General features: G+C 41.5%; 3 protein-coding genes across 4 annotated transcripts; all 3 read left to right on the top strand.

Annotated features, from left to right (window-relative positions):
• Positions 1 to 160: 160 nt before the first annotated feature.
• adora2a (adenosine A2a receptor) lies at positions 161 to 12,200 on the top strand. Of its 2 annotated transcripts, none has more exons than XM_004072877.4 (3): positions 161 to 472; positions 6,134 to 6,733; positions 9,691 to 12,200. In XM_004072877.4, exons 2-3 carry the CDS (start codon positions 6,396 to 6,398, stop codon positions 10,676 to 10,678), a joined length of 1,326 nt encoding a protein of 441 aa, XP_004072925.1. In that variant the 5' UTR covers positions 161 to 472; positions 6,134 to 6,395; the 3' UTR covers positions 10,679 to 12,200. The 2 variants fall into 2 exon arrangements, with proteins under 2 accessions (XP_004072925.1, XP_011477855.1); XM_011479553.3 differs by having other exon boundaries at positions 6,131 to 6,733.
• Positions 12,201 to 15,606: 3,406 nt separating this feature from the next.
• Positions 15,607 to 16,982, top strand: c9h22orf15 (chromosome 9 C22orf15 homolog). Its single transcript, XM_020705633.2, has 4 exons — positions 15,607 to 16,083; positions 16,170 to 16,292; positions 16,533 to 16,607; positions 16,714 to 16,982. The coding sequence occupies exons 1-4, from the start codon at positions 15,981 to 15,983 to the stop codon at positions 16,815 to 16,817; spliced, it is 405 nt and encodes a 134-aa protein (XP_020561292.1). The 5' UTR covers positions 15,607 to 15,980; the 3' UTR covers positions 16,818 to 16,982.
• Positions 16,983 to 17,689: 707 nt separating this feature from the next.
• Positions 17,690 to 21,791, top strand: upb1 (beta-ureidopropionase 1). Its single transcript, XM_004072764.3, has 10 exons — positions 17,690 to 17,899; positions 18,647 to 18,818; positions 18,964 to 19,051; positions 19,145 to 19,239; positions 19,310 to 19,468; positions 19,542 to 19,711; positions 19,985 to 20,066; positions 20,142 to 20,184; positions 20,784 to 20,938; positions 21,633 to 21,791. The coding sequence occupies exons 1-10, from the start codon at positions 17,796 to 17,798 to the stop codon at positions 21,714 to 21,716; spliced, it is 1,152 nt and encodes a 383-aa protein (XP_004072812.1). The 5' UTR covers positions 17,690 to 17,795; the 3' UTR covers positions 21,717 to 21,791.
• The last annotated feature ends 407 nt before the right edge of the window (positions 21,792 to 22,198 follow it).

The raw sequence follows: 22,198 nt of genomic DNA, 5'->3' as shown, positions 1-22,198 counted from the left end.
CCCTGATTTTTCCACTCAGCAGCAGTCATTTCCCTCAGTCTGCTGATGATTAAATCAAGTGGATTACCTGAATCAGGTTTTCAGCCTCTGTCTGCTGGTCGAGCCCCTCCGGGGTGGGGGGTGGGGGGGTGGGGGCATTCACCTGATAAGCAGAGAGAGGGAGGTGTGTTGGGGAGGGGGCGTCTGTCGTGCCTGCAGTCATTCACTGCTGCACTTTTTTTTTTGTTTTCTTTCTTTGGGGCCGGATGCGCCGATCAGAGTCTCGGTGGGGGGGGCAGCGGGTGTTTGTCCTCGTTTTCCCCGGACGTGCGGCTCGTCACTGCCGCTTTTTTTTTTTTTTTTTTTTTTTTTTAACCTGCTGCTTTCTGAATTCTGTGCGGGTTTTCTGGTTTTCTTGGACGCAGTTCTTTTCCGATCTCCACTTGAAGCGCTTGCCTCTATTTCCCTTAAACCGGAGCTTCACACCTGGAAGGTAAGTTTAGCTTTTGTCCTTCCTGTCTCTCAGCAGCATCCTGCAGAAACTAAACTTCAGGTCCGGAAAAATCTCTAGTCTGTAAAGTTCTGCAGCTCTAATATCAAACTTAATTTAAAAAGTTCTATTCTTTTCTAAGACGAAATACTGCAAAAAACAAACGTGAAGCAAACTCTCAAGCTCTAAACCTTCTTTTGAATGTTTGTATCCTCTGAAATATTTTTATTTTTATAACCTTCATTCAAAAACATGTTTTTATTATTTCATTGATTAAATATCTTTCTAATGTTCTCTAAGTTTCCCTTTACCCCCGACTGTCTATACAGGGATGGATTCACCCTCAGTAAAGGTTTTACACTTGAAGTTTATTGAGGAAACTTGAGTATAAATACAGCAAGTACACTACAGACCATAGTGTAGGAAGTAACTGAATACTTATTCACACTACATTTTAAGGTAACAATATATAGATGGTAATCTTAAAATACTATCTCACTTCTACTGTAGACTATTTGTAGAACACATAAACTACGTTTTTCTCTCACATTTATCCTGGTTGTGCAGCTGCACCCATCAGCAGACCTTTCATCATAGTCTGCATTCAGGAGGTTTTTCTTAGAGCTTCCCTTAGCAAAAAGTAGCCTATTTAGGTGTACTAGTATACTTAGTCTATGTCAGAAGTGATACTTGAAGTTTTACATGTTATATTGATATTGTAAGCTTAAAATGTTCCAATTTAGCCTAAAAAGTATCTTTTGATATACTTACACTACGCATACACAGTCTACATAGTACATTTGCTTTACTTTTACTCCAATATACTAGAAGAAAATGTCAAGTGTACTACTTTTTACTAAGAGTTTTTCTACTGTTAAAACTTTTACATTTTTTATATTGCAATAATAATCCTGGGTGGGGCTCAGACATCGACTCGTCAAAGGCGTGTGAGGCAGGATGCTCCTTGTGAGCACACACATGCTGAGCAGCACATCTTCTGCTGACAGGTGTTGCGGTTCTGTCTGGAGCTGAGATGCCCTGCTTTTTCTTTTTTTTTTGCCAGTTGAACTCCGCCCTTCTAGGTTCTGTTTAAAACACACCTGGATCCAGGTAGTCTGGGGCATGTAGGACACCTTAAACCCGCAAGACGGCAGCCCTGAAGGACTGGAGTCACTTCCAACTCAACATCTATTATTGAATTCTGATTTAATATTGGTGTTTTTTTTGTTTTGTTTTTCAAGTTAGCTTACACTCTGATCAGCTTATTCTTATTGAAAAATCATATTCTTAAAAAAAGAAGGAAATAAGAATCCAAAAATGATCATCTGTGCTGGAGAACACATCTGTCTCTGTAACGTGAAATGCTGTGTCCCTTTCTCACCATCAATCCCAGTAGTTCATCTGTTGTGTTCATAATTCCATTTTAGGGCAGCTGGTTGATCCACTAAAAATTGCTATCATGGGAGAATCTCTCCTATCAGGATATAAATCCCAGAATTTTCCTTTGGGATTCGTGTGTTGCTTCAGTTATACATTTAGGGTTGCATCTTACTCTCATATATAAACCAAAAGTTTTTAGAAAAGAAGTAAAAGAGGTGAAATGTTACTGTCAAAGTTGCAAAATAAACCTAAAAGTTTAATGTTGCCCAGAGGGAAAAGTCTGACTGGGGGAGCACAGACCTTTGTGTTCTAGTGCAGCTGTTCTCTTTGCAAACTCTAGAAATATTCCCTCTAAGGAAACGACTTCATAAAAACATCAAGTATCGTTGTGGAAAAAAAACTTATATTTAGGAATCAAACTACAATGAAATGAATTTGATGAGGATTTTTGCTGTTTTTTTTATTACATTTTGCAAATGTAGAAATTTCTCATCTCAACTTTCTGAGTAAAAACATTGAGGCGTCTTTGCTCCTGTCGACGTAAAAAGTTGGAGTTTGTTCAGCAGGTGACAGAAAATGTTCTTTTCTTACTAAACTTTGAGACCCGGATCTCTTCAAATCATCCAAAATAAACTGTACAGGCATTAGGTCCACAAAGGAATCTAAACCCGGGTCTTCCTGGTGAAATTCACACACCAGCCTTCCGGCATCCTGGACTTTGTTTTTGGACCCCCCCACTTTTTATTTGTTCTCTTCTTTTTTCCTGTGTTTATGTCAGAAAGAATTAGGTCAAAAGCTAATAAAGTTTTGTGATTGACACTTCCTAATAGACATCCTTCACCTCCATACTTCATCTCAGTTACAATTGAAGTCTTTGCAACACGACTTCCTTTTTGACCTTTTTACATCAGACACGATTTCTTTCTTTTCCAGACGAAAGAGCAGTTACTTACATGGGATATTGCATCCAGTGTTTGACACAGATCCAGTCAAAATTCAGAGTAAAAAGAGTTCTAGCTTCGCTCTAATATCCGCTGCCCACTATTCGGAAATGTCCAAACGGTCATTTCCAAGTAATTTGATTATCTACTAGAGCAACACGCAGTCAGGACAGCTGCAGGACTTCTCATGAGAGGACACCACAGCGGTGTAACTACTAATTCTATGTGGTCTATGGGCTGAGGTTGATGTATCAAATGTTAGTGTTTAAATCTTTAGGCGTATAGGAAAAAGACAGATTAAGACAGGCTTGTTAGAAAAGCCAGTGAGAAAAAAGGATCATCTCTCTTTTTTTAAAAGAGCATTAAGTCACAACATCAGCATTTTTAACACCTGAAAGGATGCTCTTTAGACTTGTTGGTCCTCAAACAACAAACAAGACATTTTTTAGAACATCAGATCTGCTGCCAGTGAACACTAACAGGGATGATACTAAGCTGGAAAATAGCGAGAGAGAGTAAAGGGATGATGGGATGTCAGGGCAGGTTTACTCCGCATCAGCAGAGTCTTCCACAACTCAGAGGTGAATTTCTGATGAACCTGCAGAAACTACGTGTTATAATGTCAGTGTTTTTGATTTAGGCTAAAAATGGCATAATAATTAAAAGACCATAGGGAATGTTTTACAATAGATCAAAAGATGATGATTTATTCTAGTGGACTCCAATCCAATTACATTTACACATAATATAGTCCAACTTATTTATTGTTTTGCCAAAACCCTGTGATGATGACACCTTTCTTCCATATCTAACATATTTTTGCTTATTTTTTTTTTTTACTCTGGTCATGAATAAAGCTCATGCTTGCTTTTTCAAAATTTTGAATATGTAATAGTTATAGGGCCGATGTTGTGCTTTTCTTAAGCCTTTCAGAGTAAACTCTATTCATATATATGATCATAGAAAGAACCATTTTAAAAAAATAAAATATTAGTCGATTTTTCAGCTAATTTTCCTACTTGGAAGTAAGACGACTCGACCTCTGAGGCCCCGCCTTTTGCTTCTTATGGGTGCCGCCCATTTCATGACGTCAACCTAGAGCCTAGGTAGCGTTTCTGCATTTGGCCCAAGAATGATAGTCGTGCATTTGTGCATATAAAAGGACACCGTTTTAGCTGATCACTTCTAGCTTTGTGGAGTAAGTGGGTGTGTTTTATCCTGGGGGCGGGGCTGGTAGTGCAGACACTTCCTGGAAGGGGCTGTTCTTCACTTATCTACGTCACAATGTGAGAAGCCACTCGTTTTCATGGAATAGGAGGGGCTGGTGCTCAAAGCGCAGGATTTTAGAGGAATCAAAATACCGCTTTGGGGTTGTTTTTGTGAAGAATTAACAATAAAGGCTCATAATGTTGATTCTGATTTAAGAAAGTACTTTGGAATTTAAAACTATAAACTGGTATTGGTGAATATTTGTGGGTCTTTTGTCACAATTTAGAAAATATTCAGTTTTATGAAAAGCAATTTTTGTAAAGTTGCCAAATATTTGATTTTGAGTTGAAATCATGCATCCCACTGATCATTTTATTTCAGAACAAAACCGTATCTTTCCTGGAAACAAATGTTTATTTGAAAACTTGTTTTACAGATATGACAAACGTGTTTATATATTACATATAATATATTTTCCCATGTCGTTATTGTAAATGAGAACATGCTCTTAATATCTTAGCTGGTTAAATAAAGGTTAAATAATTTGTTTAGGCCACAGTGTTGTGTAAGCTACTTTCACACTAAAATGCATTACTTGTTCTTTAGAAGCAGTCGCTTATATTACAGTATGAATGTCTCTGAGCTGTAATGAGTCACATGACCGCGGTGCTAATTTTAATTTAGTGCTTCCTATGTAAAATATGAAAAAGTGCCACATAAAAATATGTGACCAAGTATATCTGCATTTTATTGAGGGAAGTCCTAGTTTACTAAGGATTACTAAAATGTACCTAATTTTTTCTTTGGTTTATTTATTTATTTATTTAGCTAACGTAAAGCATAGGAAGTAGGAAGAGCATCCCACAACTACAGTAACTTAAGTATAAATTCAAATATTGACTTTTTACCGTAAACAAAAGTGAGAACTGGAACAAAATGGAAAACCTAAAGGGTTTTATGCCTAGGAAAAACTAAACAAAGAAAAATAGAAACAATGGCTTTTATTTTTATTTATTATTTTATTTTTTAGTTTACAACAGCTGGACAGACAACTCTGTGGAAAACCCGACTAGACACACTTAATAGAAACAAAAAAGTTAAAGCTAAAGTGTTCGGGTTTATGAAGGCTAATAGAAATTTTGGCTCAGTGAACATACACACTGGACAAGCAGGGAGGGGCTTCTTCTCTTGCTTTTTTTTTTACTGTTTACTGGCGCATGTATGCCACCTACAGTTAGAAGTTGGTGCAAAATGTTGAAGCAGTGCAAATTGTGCAAATCTTGCTCCTTTAGGATTTTTTTCTTCACAGCTCTCGTCCGATATATGAAAGACTTGGTGTCGTAGATTTCTGGCTGGACACAAACTGCGATTATTAATTTATTCTGGAAATTGAGGACTTTCTTATCTACTTTAAAACAGTTGACATTTGTGTGAATTAAAACTGACGCTGTGCATACATCACTACTAATCCAAGTCCCTGATGGGTCAAAGCTTCACCTGCCTTAACTCCAGCGCGCGCGCAATGACTGCCAATTTTGTACATAGACCCCGAAAATGGTCATAGAAACTTGTGTACTTGTGAATCTTGTGTACAAGTTTTGAACACGGTAAGCCCAAAATGCAGGTTTACACAAGTTTACATAGACATTTCATTGAAGGTGGCCACTTGAAAGCTCGTTGCAGAAGGCGGTGTGAACATAGCTTAAAACTGCTGGGAGCAAAGCATGACCCTGCACAGGACAAAGTGGGTATGGAAGTAGGATGGATGGATTGTTGGGTAGTTTGTAGATTTCACACCAAATCATGTCATTTTTACTTTTCCCTAGTGCACACAAACTGATTTTATGGTATGTTTAAAAGATACGCATAATTAATGTCAATAAAAAACTGGATGACCCACAAAATCTTCTTTAAACTTAATGTAAACCTCTAGTTGCTTGTATGAGAAAATAACTGTAAGAAGGCAGAAAAAAGGCTTTATATTTGGTGTAAATACATATCTAAATATAAATGGGTTCGTGTAAAAAAATCTTTCTGACCTTTTTAGAATGTCTGATCCCAGTTTTGAAAATGACTGCCTGTACTGCAGCAGTGAATCCCTTGTCTTATTTCTGCTCCTCTTTATCTCCAGCAGAGTCATGTCCCCCTGATGTGCTTTGCTGGCATCATCTCAGCTTTTCAAGGAGTTCATGGGAAAGCAGCGTTGAAGGGAAGAAGCTTCTGGAAGAGGGATTCTGGCCTGTGAAGCAGCTCTTGTGTTGAGACTGTTTGTAGGGAGTCTGGTGGATGTTTGTGGAGGGTCTGGAGGTGAGGAGTCTTGGCAGCTGGAAGGCTGCAGAGATGGACGTTGAGAGGTTTCCTCCCTCTTCATCCGTGACCTCCCTGCTCATCTCACCATGCCAGAAGACCCCGTCGCCTCATCCCTGTACATCGTCCTGGAGCTGCTGATCGCCGTGTTCTCTGTTCTGGGGAATGTGCTGGTCTGCTGGGCGGTGTTCCTCAACAGTAACCTGCAGAGCATCACCAACTTCTTTGTGGTGTCCCTGGCGGTGGCTGACATCGCTGTGGGAGTGCTGGCCATCCCCTTTGCCATCGTCATCAGCACCGGCTTCTGCTCCAACTTCTACGGCTGCCTGTTCATCGCGTGCTTCGTCTTGGTTCTCACACAGAACTCCATCTTCAGCCTCCTCGCCATCGCCATAGACCGCTACATCGCAATCAAGATACCACTCAGGTCAGTCGAGGATAACACAGAAAAAAGTTTTATGTAGAAAACGTAAATATTTCACTCTAAATATGACTTATTCCGATTTTAGCAACGCTGTGGAAACAATGGATCATTAGTAATTGAGATAACCTCACCTCCTTCCACTTTAGGAAAACGGACTCCACAGAAAGAAATATTTTTGGAGAATTTAAGAAATGTTTCTCTCATTTAAAGAAAAATAACAATAGGAAAAAAATATTTTAAACATGTTCTTGTGACATTTTTTCTAATGATGGAGGACAAATATTAAGAAAATTCAGCTTACTATTTAATTTCTGACTATTTCTTTATTCAAGTCATTGTGAATCAGGAACAGATGAAAACATGCCATTTGAAAAAGCTCATTGGTGTGACGTATTACATACCACACCAAGCCACAAGCTGCCTGCTCTGCTCCATTCTGATGCATCCACTTGTATGTCTTTGTTTCCCTCTTCCGAGCTGGCTGGACAGCTCCAATATTTCTCACTGCTAATGTACAGCCCATTATAACGGGCTGTAAGCTACCAGGAGAGTGTAAACAAATGGGTGACAGAAACAGAGGCAGGTTTAACTCTGCACCACAAGTCTTCCCACAACTCAGAGGTGATTTGCTAATGAACTACTGTTGCTCTGAAGAAACTATGTACCGGTACTAGAAAATGGCTAAATTGGCTAAAAACTGCATAATCATAATTAAAAGACCATCTTTTGATGCAACAATCCATCAAAAGATGGATGGAAGGGGGACTTTAAGGGGTAAATGTGAATTTTAGCATCAGGCTGTTATTGTTTCTCAAAGGATGCAGCTTTAAATTGACCCGAGCTGGTGTTCACATGACCAAAAGTTTTCTTTTTTTTAGCTCTTTACAAACATCCAGACAGCAAACAATGATAGTGAGCAGCATAGCACCTTTATGGCTCTTTGCTCATTCAAATATAGACAAACCACCTTAAAATCTTTAGGTAAGGATTTCACGATGCAAAGCAACAAAAAGAAATGGCCTGCAACAGCAGTGGGCGGTTAACCGCTGACTTTTATAGGTGGCTTAATGCTTAATTTGTTGCTCTAGTAACAAACAAAAAGCCACATAAACACAGTGGTAATCGGACTGACAAGGAGGTCATTTGTCACACTGACTTCCAGTGGCCAGATCGGTTGCCTTGTAAACCAGCTCAGTGGCCCTGTGGTAGAGTGTTCATCCTGAGAACGTTGTGAGTTAAACCGAGGCACAGACATACCAAAGACTTAAAAAAAAGTCTTATATAGTCTTATATAGTCTTATATAGTCTTATATATATATATATATATATAGCCTTCCAGCTTGACACTCCACCAAATGGTTCAAATGCAGAGAACAACTTTGGCACAACCAGGAGCTTGACAACCCACTTTAACTTCACTGAGACCCTGTGACAGACTGGCGACCTGTCCATGGTGTTCCCCGCCTTTGCCCAGCAGTGGCTAGGACAGGCTCCAGCAACCCTGTGACCCACGAAAGGGATATAGCGGGTTAAGAAAATGGATGGACTTCACTGAGCAGCTCACTTTGTAGAAATGTCATGTCCTTAAATGCAGCGTGAGCATGCTGCATAGCCACTCTATTTCTTTATCAAGATTATTTGTTTGGTTTGTTATTAGTTGAGATGAAATGCAAGATGGAAGGAGTAGAGGACGCTGCTTAAGGTCACCCTCTGCTTAGGCCATCAACTAATAATAACATCAACTAATAGATTCATATAGCATTGATTTGTACGAGTCGTTCTGAGTCAGTGTTTCTATGGCAACCAGCCTCGCCATTTAGGAGGTAGCTTGTTGGAAGTCTACACCCCTACCACTTAAAAATGGGCTTGGGAGAATCAGTCAATCAAACGTCTGTCAATCGTTTGACATGATACCACATACTTTTTATTAAGGCGTGTGATTGGTCAGTTTCTAACTTGACTAACTTGTAGTTAAGAAAAAAATATCACGAAAAAAAAATTGCATTAGCAAGAGCATCAAAAGGGTGGACGACTGAGTAGCTGTTTATTTCTCAACAGAAGTCAGTGGGATTTTGGCTTTATTGAACAAACAGGTTCTTCTGGGTTTGAATGCATTTGGGGAGGAGTCACTCAGTCTAGTTCTCATGTGCAGTCAATGGGGCAAATTCACCATGAGTTTAGTGGCATTACAGTTTTATGGGTGATTTATTATTTTGTTTAAATTCAATTCAATTTTATTTATATAGCCAAATATTACAACATACTTGTCTCAAAGGGATTCATACTGGTAATTATATGTCATAAATTTCCTGTATTGGGTTTAAGTTTTTCCTAGCTCCCCACAAACAGACACTTTTTTTTTTTTTTTTGGCTAAAGATGTTCCTCTAGAAATCACAAGTCCCATGAGGGTTCCCCCACCCCCAAGAGAAATCATATAAATATCGCTCTAATTGGTTATACAGACTCTGAATTCCCTCAGAGACCTTCAGTCTCACTACCCTTTAATTTCCTTGGAACATATTTTCAGATGTTTGTCTCCCAGCGATGCAACACCTCCTCCTCTTGTTGCGCCAGAAGAACCCCACGCCAGGAAGCGTCACTCTGTCTTTCAGTTTTAGTGTTTACTCTTTTCCACGCAGAGGTTTCCTCTTCTTTTTTTTCTTTTTTTTGCATCCCTGATGGGGGTTGTTTTTGCAGTGTTAACCTTTGCACTTTAACATCCTAAGAATGTGCTAAAAACAAGCCAAACATCTCAGCTGCTCTCCCACACTGTGGATCAGGCCAACCCAAAATAGAGTCATTCCGTCAAGGAATCCTGGAAAACTGTCTTAGTTTTTGTTTCTCTTCTTTAGCTCCGGGGGGAAACAAGCAACACGATTTGCATGTTTATTTCACCATCGTGTATTCCTGATGATTTGTTTTTTTTTATGCTCAATATTTTTACCGTCTGCATTTTTAGGTACAACAGTTTGGTGACAAGCCAGCGGGCTCGAGGAATCATCGCCATCTGCTGGGCTTTGTCCATCGTCATCGGTCTGACGCCCATGATGGGCTGGCACAGGCTCCCAAAGAGTGCCAACGGCACCTGCCCGTCCGGCCTGATGCACTGCCTGTTTGAGGACGTGGTCGACATGGAGTACATGGTCTACTTTAACTTTTTTGCCTGTGTCCTGATCCCCCTGGTTCTGATGCTGGCCATCTACCTGTGCATCTTCATGGCAGCACGGCATCAGCTCAAGCTGATGGAGGTGAAAGCCCTCCACGGAGAGAAGTCGCGCTCTACTCTGCAGAAAGAAGTCCAGGCTGCCAAGTCCTTGGCCATTATCGTGGGTCTGTTTGCAGTCTGCTGGCTGCCCCTGCACATCATCAACTGCTTCACCCTCTTCTGTCCTCACTGCCACCGCCCTCATCTGGCGATCCTGTACGTGGCGATCATCCTCTCTCATGCCAACTCGGTCATCAACCCCTTTATCTACGCCTACCGCATCCGCGAGTTTCGGAAAACATTCCGAAAGATCATCCGGCGCCACATCCTGGGCCAGCAGCAGTCGCTGGAGAACAGCTGGAGCGAGCACAACTCCACTCACAACAGCATCACAGACTCCATCAGATTCAAGGCCAACAGCTTTGACCTCCTCAAAGAGCACAGTGGCAGCAAGAACTCTCCGTGCTGCGCCACACAGACGTCTCCTGTAGGGGGCGGTCTGGTATCCGTGTCACACCTCCCTCTGTCTTTTGTCATGTCTCACTGTTCTAGTCCCTGTGCGGTGCCGGCCCTCTCTCAGACTGAGGTTCCTCTGATCCATCATTCACAGCTCGAAGAGCAAGATCAGGACGGTGCTGATCCAGAGGTTCTGAAACAGAACCTCAGCTCGGCCCAGGTCTCGTCACTGTTCAGCAGACAAAGCAGCAAGAGCTGCTTCTGTGAGCCGGACAGGTTGTCCTGACACCCCCCCAATCCAGGAGCTTTGCTAGAAAACATCTGCTCAGGGTCTGAAAACCAAAGTAAGTTGGAAGAGTCCATGAGATACCATGAAAACTCACATCCAAGCTTCAAGGAAATGCCCCCATTAGTATTTACACACTGTTGCGTAGAGTCTGAAATCACTGCTTGTGGTCCAGAGAGCTGAACATGTTAAAGAAGGCCGATGCACACACTCATCCTTTTTTTTAAACATCAGCATGTTTAAATGTACTTTTTATTTCATTTTTTTTTGTCAGAATGTGACGATGCATATTCTTCTCTGACTTTGCACTGCTGTGAGGAGGAAGAATGTAGACGCTTTATTGTAGTTCCGCTCTGCAGTGATCATAAAAATCAGTAGCTGTGGGAACAGCAGGCTTTTGTGAAATATATGAGATCTGAAAGTCCATGAAACTGTGTCAAATATCCTGGTTCCCCATGCAGGAGATGAATCCCCGAAGTGGTTTGGCTATATTTGGAATCCATTATCATGGCAGCTTTTGTCTCAACTCCCCTGTGGGTTCAAGTTGTTAAGCGTTTAGCGGCGACTTGTCTCTGAAACCTTTCTTTTGGATTCTTTGTTCTTATTCAGTTTGAGTAAAGCTGTAAAAATCTTCTTTAGAGTACAGAAACATCTATTAAAGCTGAACATCAAGGGAATAAAAACCCACCTTTAACAAAAAAGTCAAGATGAATCTTTGAGAGAAAAAATCTAAGTTGCCAAGAAAAGTATAACCGACTGCCATAATAAATGAAAGCCACAGTTGTATTTTTCAAAGGACTGGAACTTTGACAAGAACTTTGGGTGAGACATTAGCAAATAGGGTAAAAAGAAAAAGAAAATCTTTGCAAAATGGAGAAAAATCGGATCATGTTTGACCAATTTGGATTTAATTAAAAAAAATGATTAGTTGCTATACCAATTAATTTAAGCTAGATGTATTTATTTGTTGTTATTTGAATATTTATATTTGTTGTATCTGCAGTCTACACTAAAACTCTGCTGATGTTTCCCAAAGTGAGATCTCTAAAGCCTGTGAGCAACTGTCAGGTTCCTTTCATCATCACTGTAACTTTGAGAAAGTTCTCCCATTCAATTCATAGAAAGACGTGAAATCTGGACCTTTTCACAACTTTAATTGGTAAAGTATAAATTATATAAATGTTAATGTTTTTGACCTCCTCCCTTTAAAATTTCAACATTTTATCAAACTAATGGTAAAAGTAAAAAAAAAAATCCACTATAAACATAATAAACCAGAGAACAAAAACCACCTTCCACACTTTATCGTCAAATGAACACGTCTTTTGATTTCACGTCAAACATGTCAATATTTCTATTTAACATTGTTCTGGTAGATTCTTGAGGATCAGTTTCTTTTGGTACCTTTGAAGTGAAGTTTTCATGTGTATTCATTTTGCTCAGGAAAGGTTTTTGATATGAAATGGTAATATTGTTAAAATCATATCTGTATGAATAATAAAACGTATCAAACTGGGAAGTCATTTTGTGAATGAAGTGTTATTTTTACTTCAATGGCGGCCGTGGTGCAGTGGTGGGGCGGTCAACCTTCGATCGGAATATTGCAGGTTCAATTCCCACTTTACCCACCCATGTGTTGAAGTGTCCTTGGGCAAGACTCTGAATCCCACCTTACCTCTAGGTAGGTTGTTGCCAGTGTTTGGCAGCAGAGCCGCTAGCAGTGTGTGAATGGGTCTGTGACTGTAAAGTACTTTGGGGCTGGAGAAAGGTAGAAAAGTGCTGTATAAGTATACGCCATTTACCAAAAAATAACTTCATAGAAAAAGAATAACTTAACCTTCCTCATATAATCTCATATTAGTGTGAGGGGGTGGGGGGTTTAGGCTGCGATGCACCTTGGGGGGAGGAGCTACTTGGCAGTGGTTCCCCTCCCATGGTTGCCGTATGGAATGGCCCCCCCCTCTCTCAGTTTTATTTGCATCTTAGACATGTAGGGCCGTTGGTACAGGGGGTGCTTGGACATCACTGCCAGCAAGCAGCAGATCTCCTCTTAGCGCCCTACCCACCAATTTTAACCGCACCTCAGAGATTTAGGGCCCCTTGGTGGGGAGGGTGATGGGACATCACTGTGAGTAATCAGGAGATGTCCCCTCAGTGCCCTACCCACCAATTTTTACTGCACACTCTTAGTACACACACCCTTCACCCCTCAAAATATATATTCCAACATAAACACACACACATGCACACTCACACCCTCACACACGCATTTCGCAAGGAAGGTGGGACCTTGGACCATCTGTCCCCTACCCCATCCCTGGTAGGGGGTACTGGGCCCTTGGCAACGGCGGCCATGTCCCCTGGGTGCTGGTTTCCTGGGCCCGGTGGCCCTCTGTCAACGCAGGGAGAGGGATCCCTGAGCCTTCTGGCAAGGCCAGAAGCCGGGGATCACATCACACCTGAGCCAGGGGTGTCCGTGTCCCTGTGGAGTGGGTTCTGGTCCTTGCCCCCGGGTGCTGGGCCTCCCCAAATTTCCAACTGTGGCCGAGCCTGGTCGGGCCACGTTTACAACAACCCTTGTGGGCCCTTCTCCCTGGGGTGTCCCCCTTCTGGGCGGGGATGGCTGGCCCCTGCCTTGCTCCCTTCTGGACCAACCGTGGGCCGGGTGGGTAGCTGCCTGGAGCGCGTGAGCGGGTCTCCCTTGGGTGGTCATGGCTCGTACCCGGGGTTGGGGCGGGGGGATGCCCAGAACTCCTGGGTGGTGATGAGGTGCTCGTCTGGGGCTGTGGGCACCCTTCTCGGGTGGGGCCCGTCGTTGGGCCCTCCTGGCGCGGCGGGGGGGGGCTGCTTTCCTGGTTGGGCTGGGGCAGCGCTCTCTGTCCCCCCGTGCCTCTCAGCTCTCTGGCTCTGGGGGCCTCGGGGCGGTCCTGATGGCCCTGGCCTGGGTGGCAGATGTGATCGCCCGGGGGGCGGTTGTTCTCTGCTTGCTGCCGTGTGGCATTAGGGGGTTCTGGCTGCCGCAGCTGCTGCGGTGGGGGTCTTGGTGTAGGGATGGCTGGGCACTCTCCCTCCTTCTTTTCACATTCCACCATCCATTTTAGAAGAACATAAACACTCCCTTGAGCACAGTAATAGGTCACATTTACATAAATAGTTTACTTGATTGAATGAAATATTTCACACTAGTTGGTTTGAAGGCATAAGTATGCGTGTGTGAACACTATCTGTATTGTGTGCATGTTGACATGTGGACATTTTTGCAGCTAGCAGGTGTGTTTATAACATTTGAGTGGGTTTGTGGACAGGCCCTGCCCTTTGTATTACATCTGAACCTCACCCTAATGATAAACATCCAGTAGGTTGTTGCTTTATGCTGCTTCATGGTTTTGCCCCCCCCCCCCCCCCCCCGATCACCCTCCTATCCCCCCCCTTTCTAACATCCCTCTCTTTTCTTCCTTTCTTTCCTTTTCCGTCCGGTCCAACACAAAAGATTTTCAAATACGATTAAAATGAATAAAGTCTGGCCTCGATTACAAAAGGGGTTTATTCAGACATACCTCTGGTTTGTCAGAAGATTCCTAACCCCTGTTGTTAAAGTAAAATATGTCCAACACAAGAGGCCCTCAGCTCTCATCTGTCTGCCCAGCTGTTGGACAGGACAAGTTAAAAAAAAAATTAAAAAAAAAATTGCCTCAGGTGTGGATGTGTGTGTGTGTTCCTGCAACATATTCAGGTTGCACCCAACAGTACCTGGGATAGGCTCCAGCAGACCTGTGACCCCTAAAGGGATTCTAAGTGTATATTTAAATTTGTATTTTTTTTGTGTGTGCATATGTGTATCTGACACTGAATGTGTAGGCATTAGAAAGAGAACAGGACTATAATAGACCGTGGGTGCACTGGGTGGGGTAATAAATTTGGTCTGGGGCATGAAAAGGCCTCCTTTTTGAATATTTCTTGGTTTTTTATTTTATTTTTTTCTTATCTTTCCCTCTAAATGTCAGAAACAAAATATTGTCAACATCAATTTTCAAACTTAAATGCTGCTTAAGATTATGATCTAAAAACGTGTGTAAAAATAACAATAAATAAAAAAGAGAAGTGCGCAAAAAGTAGTAGAATTGTAAAAACTACTGTACAAAAATCAAAGCAAGGCAACATCTCTAATATTTTCTTTTAAATAACAGTTAATGTAATCATCTTTTGCAAAACATAAATATGCATTTGACTTATAGGCGAATTCAAGGTTGGCATTTTGCACCCTCGGAATGTAGACTTTGATGGTAAAAAAATAGAAAATCTTATTGAACAATACAAACAGGACATGCACTGGGGATCATTTGAAAACATTTTTCCAGTTTGTTCTTTAAAAAAGATGCCCCTTTAACTACATTTTGTTTAAAAAAATCTACCTCACTTTTCTGTTTAAGCCTTGTGCCATCTTACATGACCCCCCCCTTACATTGACGTGTTCTCCCTACCATGACAAAGGTGGATAAAGGTAATGAGGATTTCATGTAATCCATGGACACCAGTGAAGATCACAGATCACTGAAGAAGAAAGGTTCAGTGCACTGTCTAGTGGGTCTAGATGACCCAACTCCCAATGTTAATGCTAGAATAGCACAAGGGTTAATTTGAGTTAAAAGGAAACCTCTTTCCAAAGAAATTTCCAAGGTCCCCTTCCGTTACACATAAAGCTTCATCAGTGCAATCAAAATACATTAAATTAAATTTGAGTCACAGCAAAAAGGGAATGGCAGATACAGTTCTCTATAAAAACATTTTCCAACCATCATTTCTAAAGGAAACATAACGAGAAAATGTAATATCGGATTTTTCCGTTCAGTGTAATAAACCATTTGAAACATTTTGCCCAGTGGTGTTTTAGCCTCAGAAGGACCAACATCTGCAGGAAACCATAAAATCCCAATTGTCTGTGTCTGCGTCACTTTCCTCCGAGGTGGAGAGCACAAGAATCTGTGTTTGCAGACTCCATGGATACAAACATCTGCAGACCTTTGTCTCCTCGTTTACGAGCCTTCTTCTGGTAAAGGGGTGTGTGTGCAAGCATGAAAACCAAGCCTCTAAACTCTTTTACTGATGCCCCATCATGCCTGGTCTATAAAGACCTCATGGGCTCTCTTTAGTAAATAGCATCTTCAGCTCTAAGCACTGTCAGAAATTTTGGAGTTCACCAGCTTCCAGGAGCAAAGCATGTTTGTGACAATCCTGATTGGAGGTGAGTTCCCATGCTGCTCTGAGTGCTGTGTTTTCGCAGAATGTTGCTGAATTGACACATATGGTTTCGATGGCAGATGACAGGAGGGAGTTGCTTAATCTCAACTGTAAACTAGTCAATTTCATCCAACATTTGAAGGAGAAGTGTGGTCTGGGTTTTGAAGGTGAACTCTTGTGGGAAACCAAAATCAGGCAGCATTAGTCCATAAATCTAGTCAGCATGATCAAATCTCCTGTTTTTCCCTCACAGACTGTGTGGACCTGATGGACAGCAGCGGGCGAGTCATGAACCTGGAGGCCAAGCAGCACAGCCGGGATCTGGCCTCCAGTGTGCTGACAGAGAGGCGGTTCTACGTTCCGCTCCAGGTCCTCCGTGAGTCCATCAAATCGGCTAATGGAGAAGTGTCAGCTCAGATCATTGACATGTTTTTAAGTCAAATCAGGATGAAAATATCCAGGCTGAATAATGACATTCATTTATTTCTAATGTCTTCATAAAAAACAGATCTATTTTTAAGTTGGAGGGGAGAGTTCTTGGTGTGTCACAGACTGCTTGATGTGCGGACTGATTACTGCTAGAAGTAATATGTTCTCGGGGATTCATGTTTTCCAGGAGATGATTCCTCTGGAAGTCAGGAATATGTCTCCCTCCTAAACAACTACAGCTCAGGTCAACCTGAGTTAGCAGGTAATAAAGACGGCTGGTAAAGAAGCAGCTGTCTGAGGCCCCCTGCTGGTCAAAGGTCACATTTGCTGCTTGACAAAAACAGAATGACGGACTTGTTTTGTTGCAGAGCTGCTGAGGAAACTGTCACATCCTAACAAGGAGACGGACAGAAAGAGCAAAAGACGATGGACACAGAAAAACAAAGACATCACCGCCAACAAGAACTCATGAAATCAGTGTTTCTGAATTGAACGGATGTTTCTAACTCACATCAAAGGACTTTAGCATACATTTTAACATGGAGCAGATTTTTCCATTGTGTCACATAGGTTACAAATAATGAAGAAGCCCCAAATTAAGCTCATGTCAGAAACAAATAAAAGGCAGTGAGTGTCATGACTTTGGATGTTTTTCATACCTGTTACCCAAAAGCAACAAAGTGCAGGAGCATTAAGAAAGTGTGTTCTTTAAATTAACAGAGATTGTCTAAAATACTTGACATTATAATGAACAAATGTGATAAAAAAAAAACTCTAAGCAGAGCGTATCTCTTTTCTTAGAAAGAATGAAGTATTTTTAATCCATAAAACTATGTTTTAGTTTCTAATGTGGGAAATAAATTCAACAATGCCCAAATAATCATTAGTTTAGGTATTTAGATTCACCTTTTATCTTCAACCAGCTTAAACTTGTGCTTTAAAATGGGAGAGAAATATTCTTCTATTTTTAAAATGTATTTTCTTGTATTCTAACTTATTTAATTAATAATATTTGACCACTGAAAGACCATTCAATTACAAAAGTTAATCTGAAGTGATAAAAAAATAGAAAAAAACAAAATTAAATTTAATGTAAAAGAAATAGTAAAAATAAATGAGCTTAGTGGTCTGTATATGTTGGAACGTGTTCTGCTGTTCGTGAGTTTTTAAGTTTGACAGAAAGCATGCAGAGCAGCTTGGTTGCATCTTTTACCTTTTTTGTGATCAGTCTGTTTAGGTGTGAAAGCAGGAATAGATGAACTCAGTTCCAAAAAGATCCAGAAGAGGGGTGGAGCGGGTTTCTCAAGCCAAAGGTCAGCTTCCCTGCTGGAGGCTGGTCTTTCCAAAGCATTTATAGATTATATAACAGGAGAAACAGAAAACGTGTTCAAACCGGTGAGACTGATCTGTGCTGCTGCTGTGAAGCTTTAGACTAAAGAAAACTGCAAAAATGTCCTCATGTGAGTTTGAGTCCCTGGAGAAATCTCTGGAGTCACACCTGCCGGAGGCCGAGCTGGTGGAGGTGAAACGGATCTTATATGGGAAGGAAACGTTGTGAGTAGAAACATTTTAGACCTGCTTTTTGTTTGTTTTGTCCCCTCTTTTCCATGTTTTCATGGTAAATTATTATTCTGCAGAATGGACTTTGCTCAGTTCTGCAGGGTACAACTGTTCACTTGTTCATAGAAAAGATGACTAATTAAGAGATAGAAAGCAGAAGGCATGCAGCATGCTTCCAAACATTATTTACAGCTGTGAAAAACATGTTGAGAGTAATTGCAGCATTTCAATTTATGCAGGCTTACTTTGAATTTGGCACGATTTATAGGCCGTAAACTATCAACGTCACAATTTTCCTACTGGTCAAACATTGGAGAAACTGAATGCTAAACTTTCTAACAAATTGTAGCAGGCTGAGCCTTCACAGTTTAAAGTTTGTGCATTTCCATCCCAGCCTTCCTGATGTCTCCATGAGGTTGTGAGCGCCCATCTCTCCTCAGGCTTTGGGCAGAGTTCTTTCCCCGTCTGATTCTGATCTTTTGAGTCTGAGATTTAAAATATGGCCCACCTTCCACCCGTCCTTTAGCTACACAGGTTCTGCTTGACTGGACTCCAGATCCCTTCTAAAGAAGAGCACCCCCCCCCCCCCCACCACCACCATTGCATGATGCTCCCACCACCATGGCTTCACTGCAAACGTGCCAGTGTTGAGAATTGTTGAATGTACACAATATGCTCTAACTTCTCTGTTTAAGCCCATCTGAGTGTGAGTGAACACTGATGAAGAACCCTCTCCCACAGGAAGCTGGACCTCCCTGCATTTGCTGTGGAAGCTGCTTCTGAGCGAAACTTTGAGCTAAAAGCCTTCAAGTTTGACGCTTTACAGGAGCAACTTAGACCACCCAGAAGAACCAGAGTCGGACTGGTTCAGCACAAGATTGTTCTGCCAACTGATGCTCCAGTCTTGGAACAAGTCAGGATCTATTTCCATCATTTATGAGAAGAAAAAAAACACACTTTTAGTAATTGTAATGAAAAAAGACAGTAGTGAATGGTTTGACTTATCATGTGTGAGAACAGACATTCCACGGAGAGAACATGTTAATATTTCTTTTCAGATAAATGCAATCCACAGTCGAGTTGGTGAGATCGTGGAGGTGGCAGCCATGTGTGGTGTCAACATCATCTGCTTTCAGGAAACCTGGAGTGAGCATTTCCTTCTGTCACTTGCAGATGTATGCTTTCATCAGTCTAGTGGAGGTTTTAGAAGGGACAAAAGTGGGATTTCTGTCTTCACAGCCATGCCCTTTGCTTTCTGTACCCGTGAGAAGGAACCATGGACCGAGTTTGCAGAGTCTGCTGAGGAAGGGAACACAACACGCTTCTGCCAGGAGGTGAGATGGTGCAGCGACACGGTCAGGAGCGGCACACTTCATGCTCACTATTCTTTACTTCTGTCTTTAGCTTGCCAAAAAATACAACATGGTAATCATTTCTCCAATTCTGGAGAGAGAGGAGCTACACAGCAAACTGTGGAACTCAGCAGTGGTGATCTCCAACTCTGGCAACGTGCTGGGAAAGAGCCGGAAGAACCACATTCCCAGAGTGGGAGACTTCAATGAGGTGAGCAGGCGAAGCATGACAGCGGCGCAGATCTGGAAGACCCTCTTCGACCATGATGTTTTCATCTGAACAGTCCACATATTACATGGAGGGAGACACAGGCCACACGGTGTTCCAAACACAGTTTGGGAGAATTGCTGTCAACATCTGCTATGGTCGGCATCATCCACTCAACTGGTTCATGTACAGCATGAACGGAGCCGAGATCATCTTCAATCCTTCTGCTACTGTTGGAGCACTCAGGTGACCCAAGCACGTGGACAATTTTGGGTTTATTACACTGTTTTGAGAAAATAAAAGAAGCTAGACAAAGATACAAAAGAGTTTGACCTTTTTCACAAGCTCTCATTAGAGGGTTTTGGTTTGCCTTTAATTTTAGAAACTCGCATCGTAAATTTGGCCCATCCAAACGGATACATACAAAAATGTTGCCTATCTAATTATGCATCCTGCAGATTACATGACATTCTTTTGATTGAGTGTCCAAATGTATAAACCCTGGTGTTTTCTCTACAGCGAGCCCATGTGGCCGATAGAAGCCAGAAATGCCGCCATTGCCAACCACTGTTTTACTTGTGCAATCAACCGTGTCGGAACAGTAGGTCGCCTATACTTAAACTTATTCGTCCTGAAAGAAAACTGAAAACTAAATATTAATCTGTGCTTCATGCAGGAACACTTCAAAAATGAGTTCACATCAGGGGATGGGAGGAAAGGTAAAATATATGTATGTCTTGTGTGACACAGTTGCAGCCCCAGTGAAGCGGAACAGAATCATAATTTGGTATTCATCTATCATGTATTTCTTTGCCTTTTGAGTAACCCAAAGCTCATGAAAACCCAAACCTTTTTCAGGTAAGTTTGGTGGCAAATCACAAATCTGAAATCCTGTTTCCAAAGGGTTTATGAGCTGGAAAACCTATTTATGTAAAAAAACAAAAATAAATAAATGCTTGAATCTATATTATATAAATGTTTAATTTATTTGAACATAAATTTGTTAATAATACATTTTTCCACAGAACTGAATTTATTTGGAAAGGGTCTGAACGTTGGGTTTTATCTGGTGTGGTCGATCTGGGCCTCCATGGCTTTGGGGCTCAGGGCTTGTTCCTGTACTGCCAGGATGGGTGACTCTGTGCTGCACTGTACTCTGGAAAATGTTATTTAGTCAGTCTCTCAGGGTAAAGAAATGACCAAGGAGGGTTTCTTAGTTCATTCAGATGGATCTGAACTTTTCATCGTAACCTGAATGCTACCGAACACTGAGAGGAGTATGAATGATGTAGTCAGAGAGCTCTCCTGGCTTTTACAGCTCACCATGACTTTGGACATTTCTATGGGTCCAGTTACGTAGCAGCTCCTGACGGCAGCCGCACTCCTGGACTCTCCAGAACCCAAGATGGACTATTGGTTGTAGAAATGGATCTGAATCTGAACAGACAAGTCAGTGACAAATGGAGTTTTAAGGTAAAATGCCCTTTTTAAATAAAAAAAAGACTAGTTGTTAAAGACCCACTCCAATGAAAATGGTGTTTTTGGTGTTTTTAAACTAGGTTTAAAAATTGCATTTCTGACTATTTTTTTATTCAAATTGCGGTGAAAAAATGAAAAAATGTCATTTAAAAAACAGCATACTTGTCGTGTGGAAAATACATCACAAGCTTCCTGCTCCGCTCCATTCTGGTGGATCCACTTGCAGACAAATAGATCCATGAACGTCTTGGTTTTCCTCGTCTGAGCTGGCATCTGGCTCAAAACTGTACGGCTGGATAGCTCCACTATTCCTCGCCATTTTTGTTGCACCAGTAATGTTAAAGTGGGGGTGTAAGGGGCTGTAGACTAGCAGTGGAAGTGGGATTGCTCCCCGCGAACAACACCCAGACTTCTAATGAACTCCTGCAGCTATGCAGAAACTATTACTTAGAAAAAGACACAGGTTTTTTAAAATTAGGCTAAAATGGAAAAATCCTAATTAAAAGACCACTGGGAACGTTTTTACAATGCCTCAAAGACGACTGGAGTGGGTCTTTAATAACTGATTCGTCTTTTCTGTGGATTATAGAAGCTCCTTTATTGCTCTGACAGAATTGCTGTTGGAAATATTGATTTTTCCCTTTTTGCAAAGACACATCTAACTTAGAACTGACCCCCTTTTGTGCAGATGACTGGGCGCTATGCAGAGTATGCAGAGAAACTGACCGAGGCTGTTGCTCATGACTTCAAACCCAAAGTTATAAAGGAGTAAAGCAACCCAAGCAGCTACACATCAACTCCAAGCTGCACACACTGTGCATTTGAATAAATGAAACCAAAAGCTAAAGATTCTGTTATTTTCCTTTTTTAAATCAATCAGACTTCGCTTTTTAAATGCATCCGCTGAAACATATCTCCTTTCTTTTTCTTTGCCTTTCGGAGGCTCAGTTTCGGGACTCACCACCGCCAATCATCTGCATCCTCCTCACTCTCACCAAACACCCCCATGTCGTCCTTTCTTTACACCCACAAACCTCCTCTGCTCTCCTTCTAGACCTCTTTCCTGGCAGCTCCAACCTCAGCATCATTTGACCAACATCATCACCATCACTGTCCCTCCTCTCAACGTGTCCAAACCATCTGAAACTGCTCTCCTGCATTTACAAACAAACTATTTTTACAAAACACCTTTTCTACATTTGTCACACAAATAAAGAATTATTTTTCAACTAAAAAACAAAACTAATTTAACCC

The sequence above is a fragment of the Oryzias latipes genome, chromosome 9 (genome assembly GCF_002234675.1).
Source record: "Oryzias latipes chromosome 9, ASM223467v1".
NCBI lineage: Eukaryota > Metazoa > Chordata > Actinopteri > Beloniformes > Adrianichthyidae > Oryzias > Oryzias latipes.
This window is presented reverse-complemented; position numbering and strand designations above follow the sequence as displayed.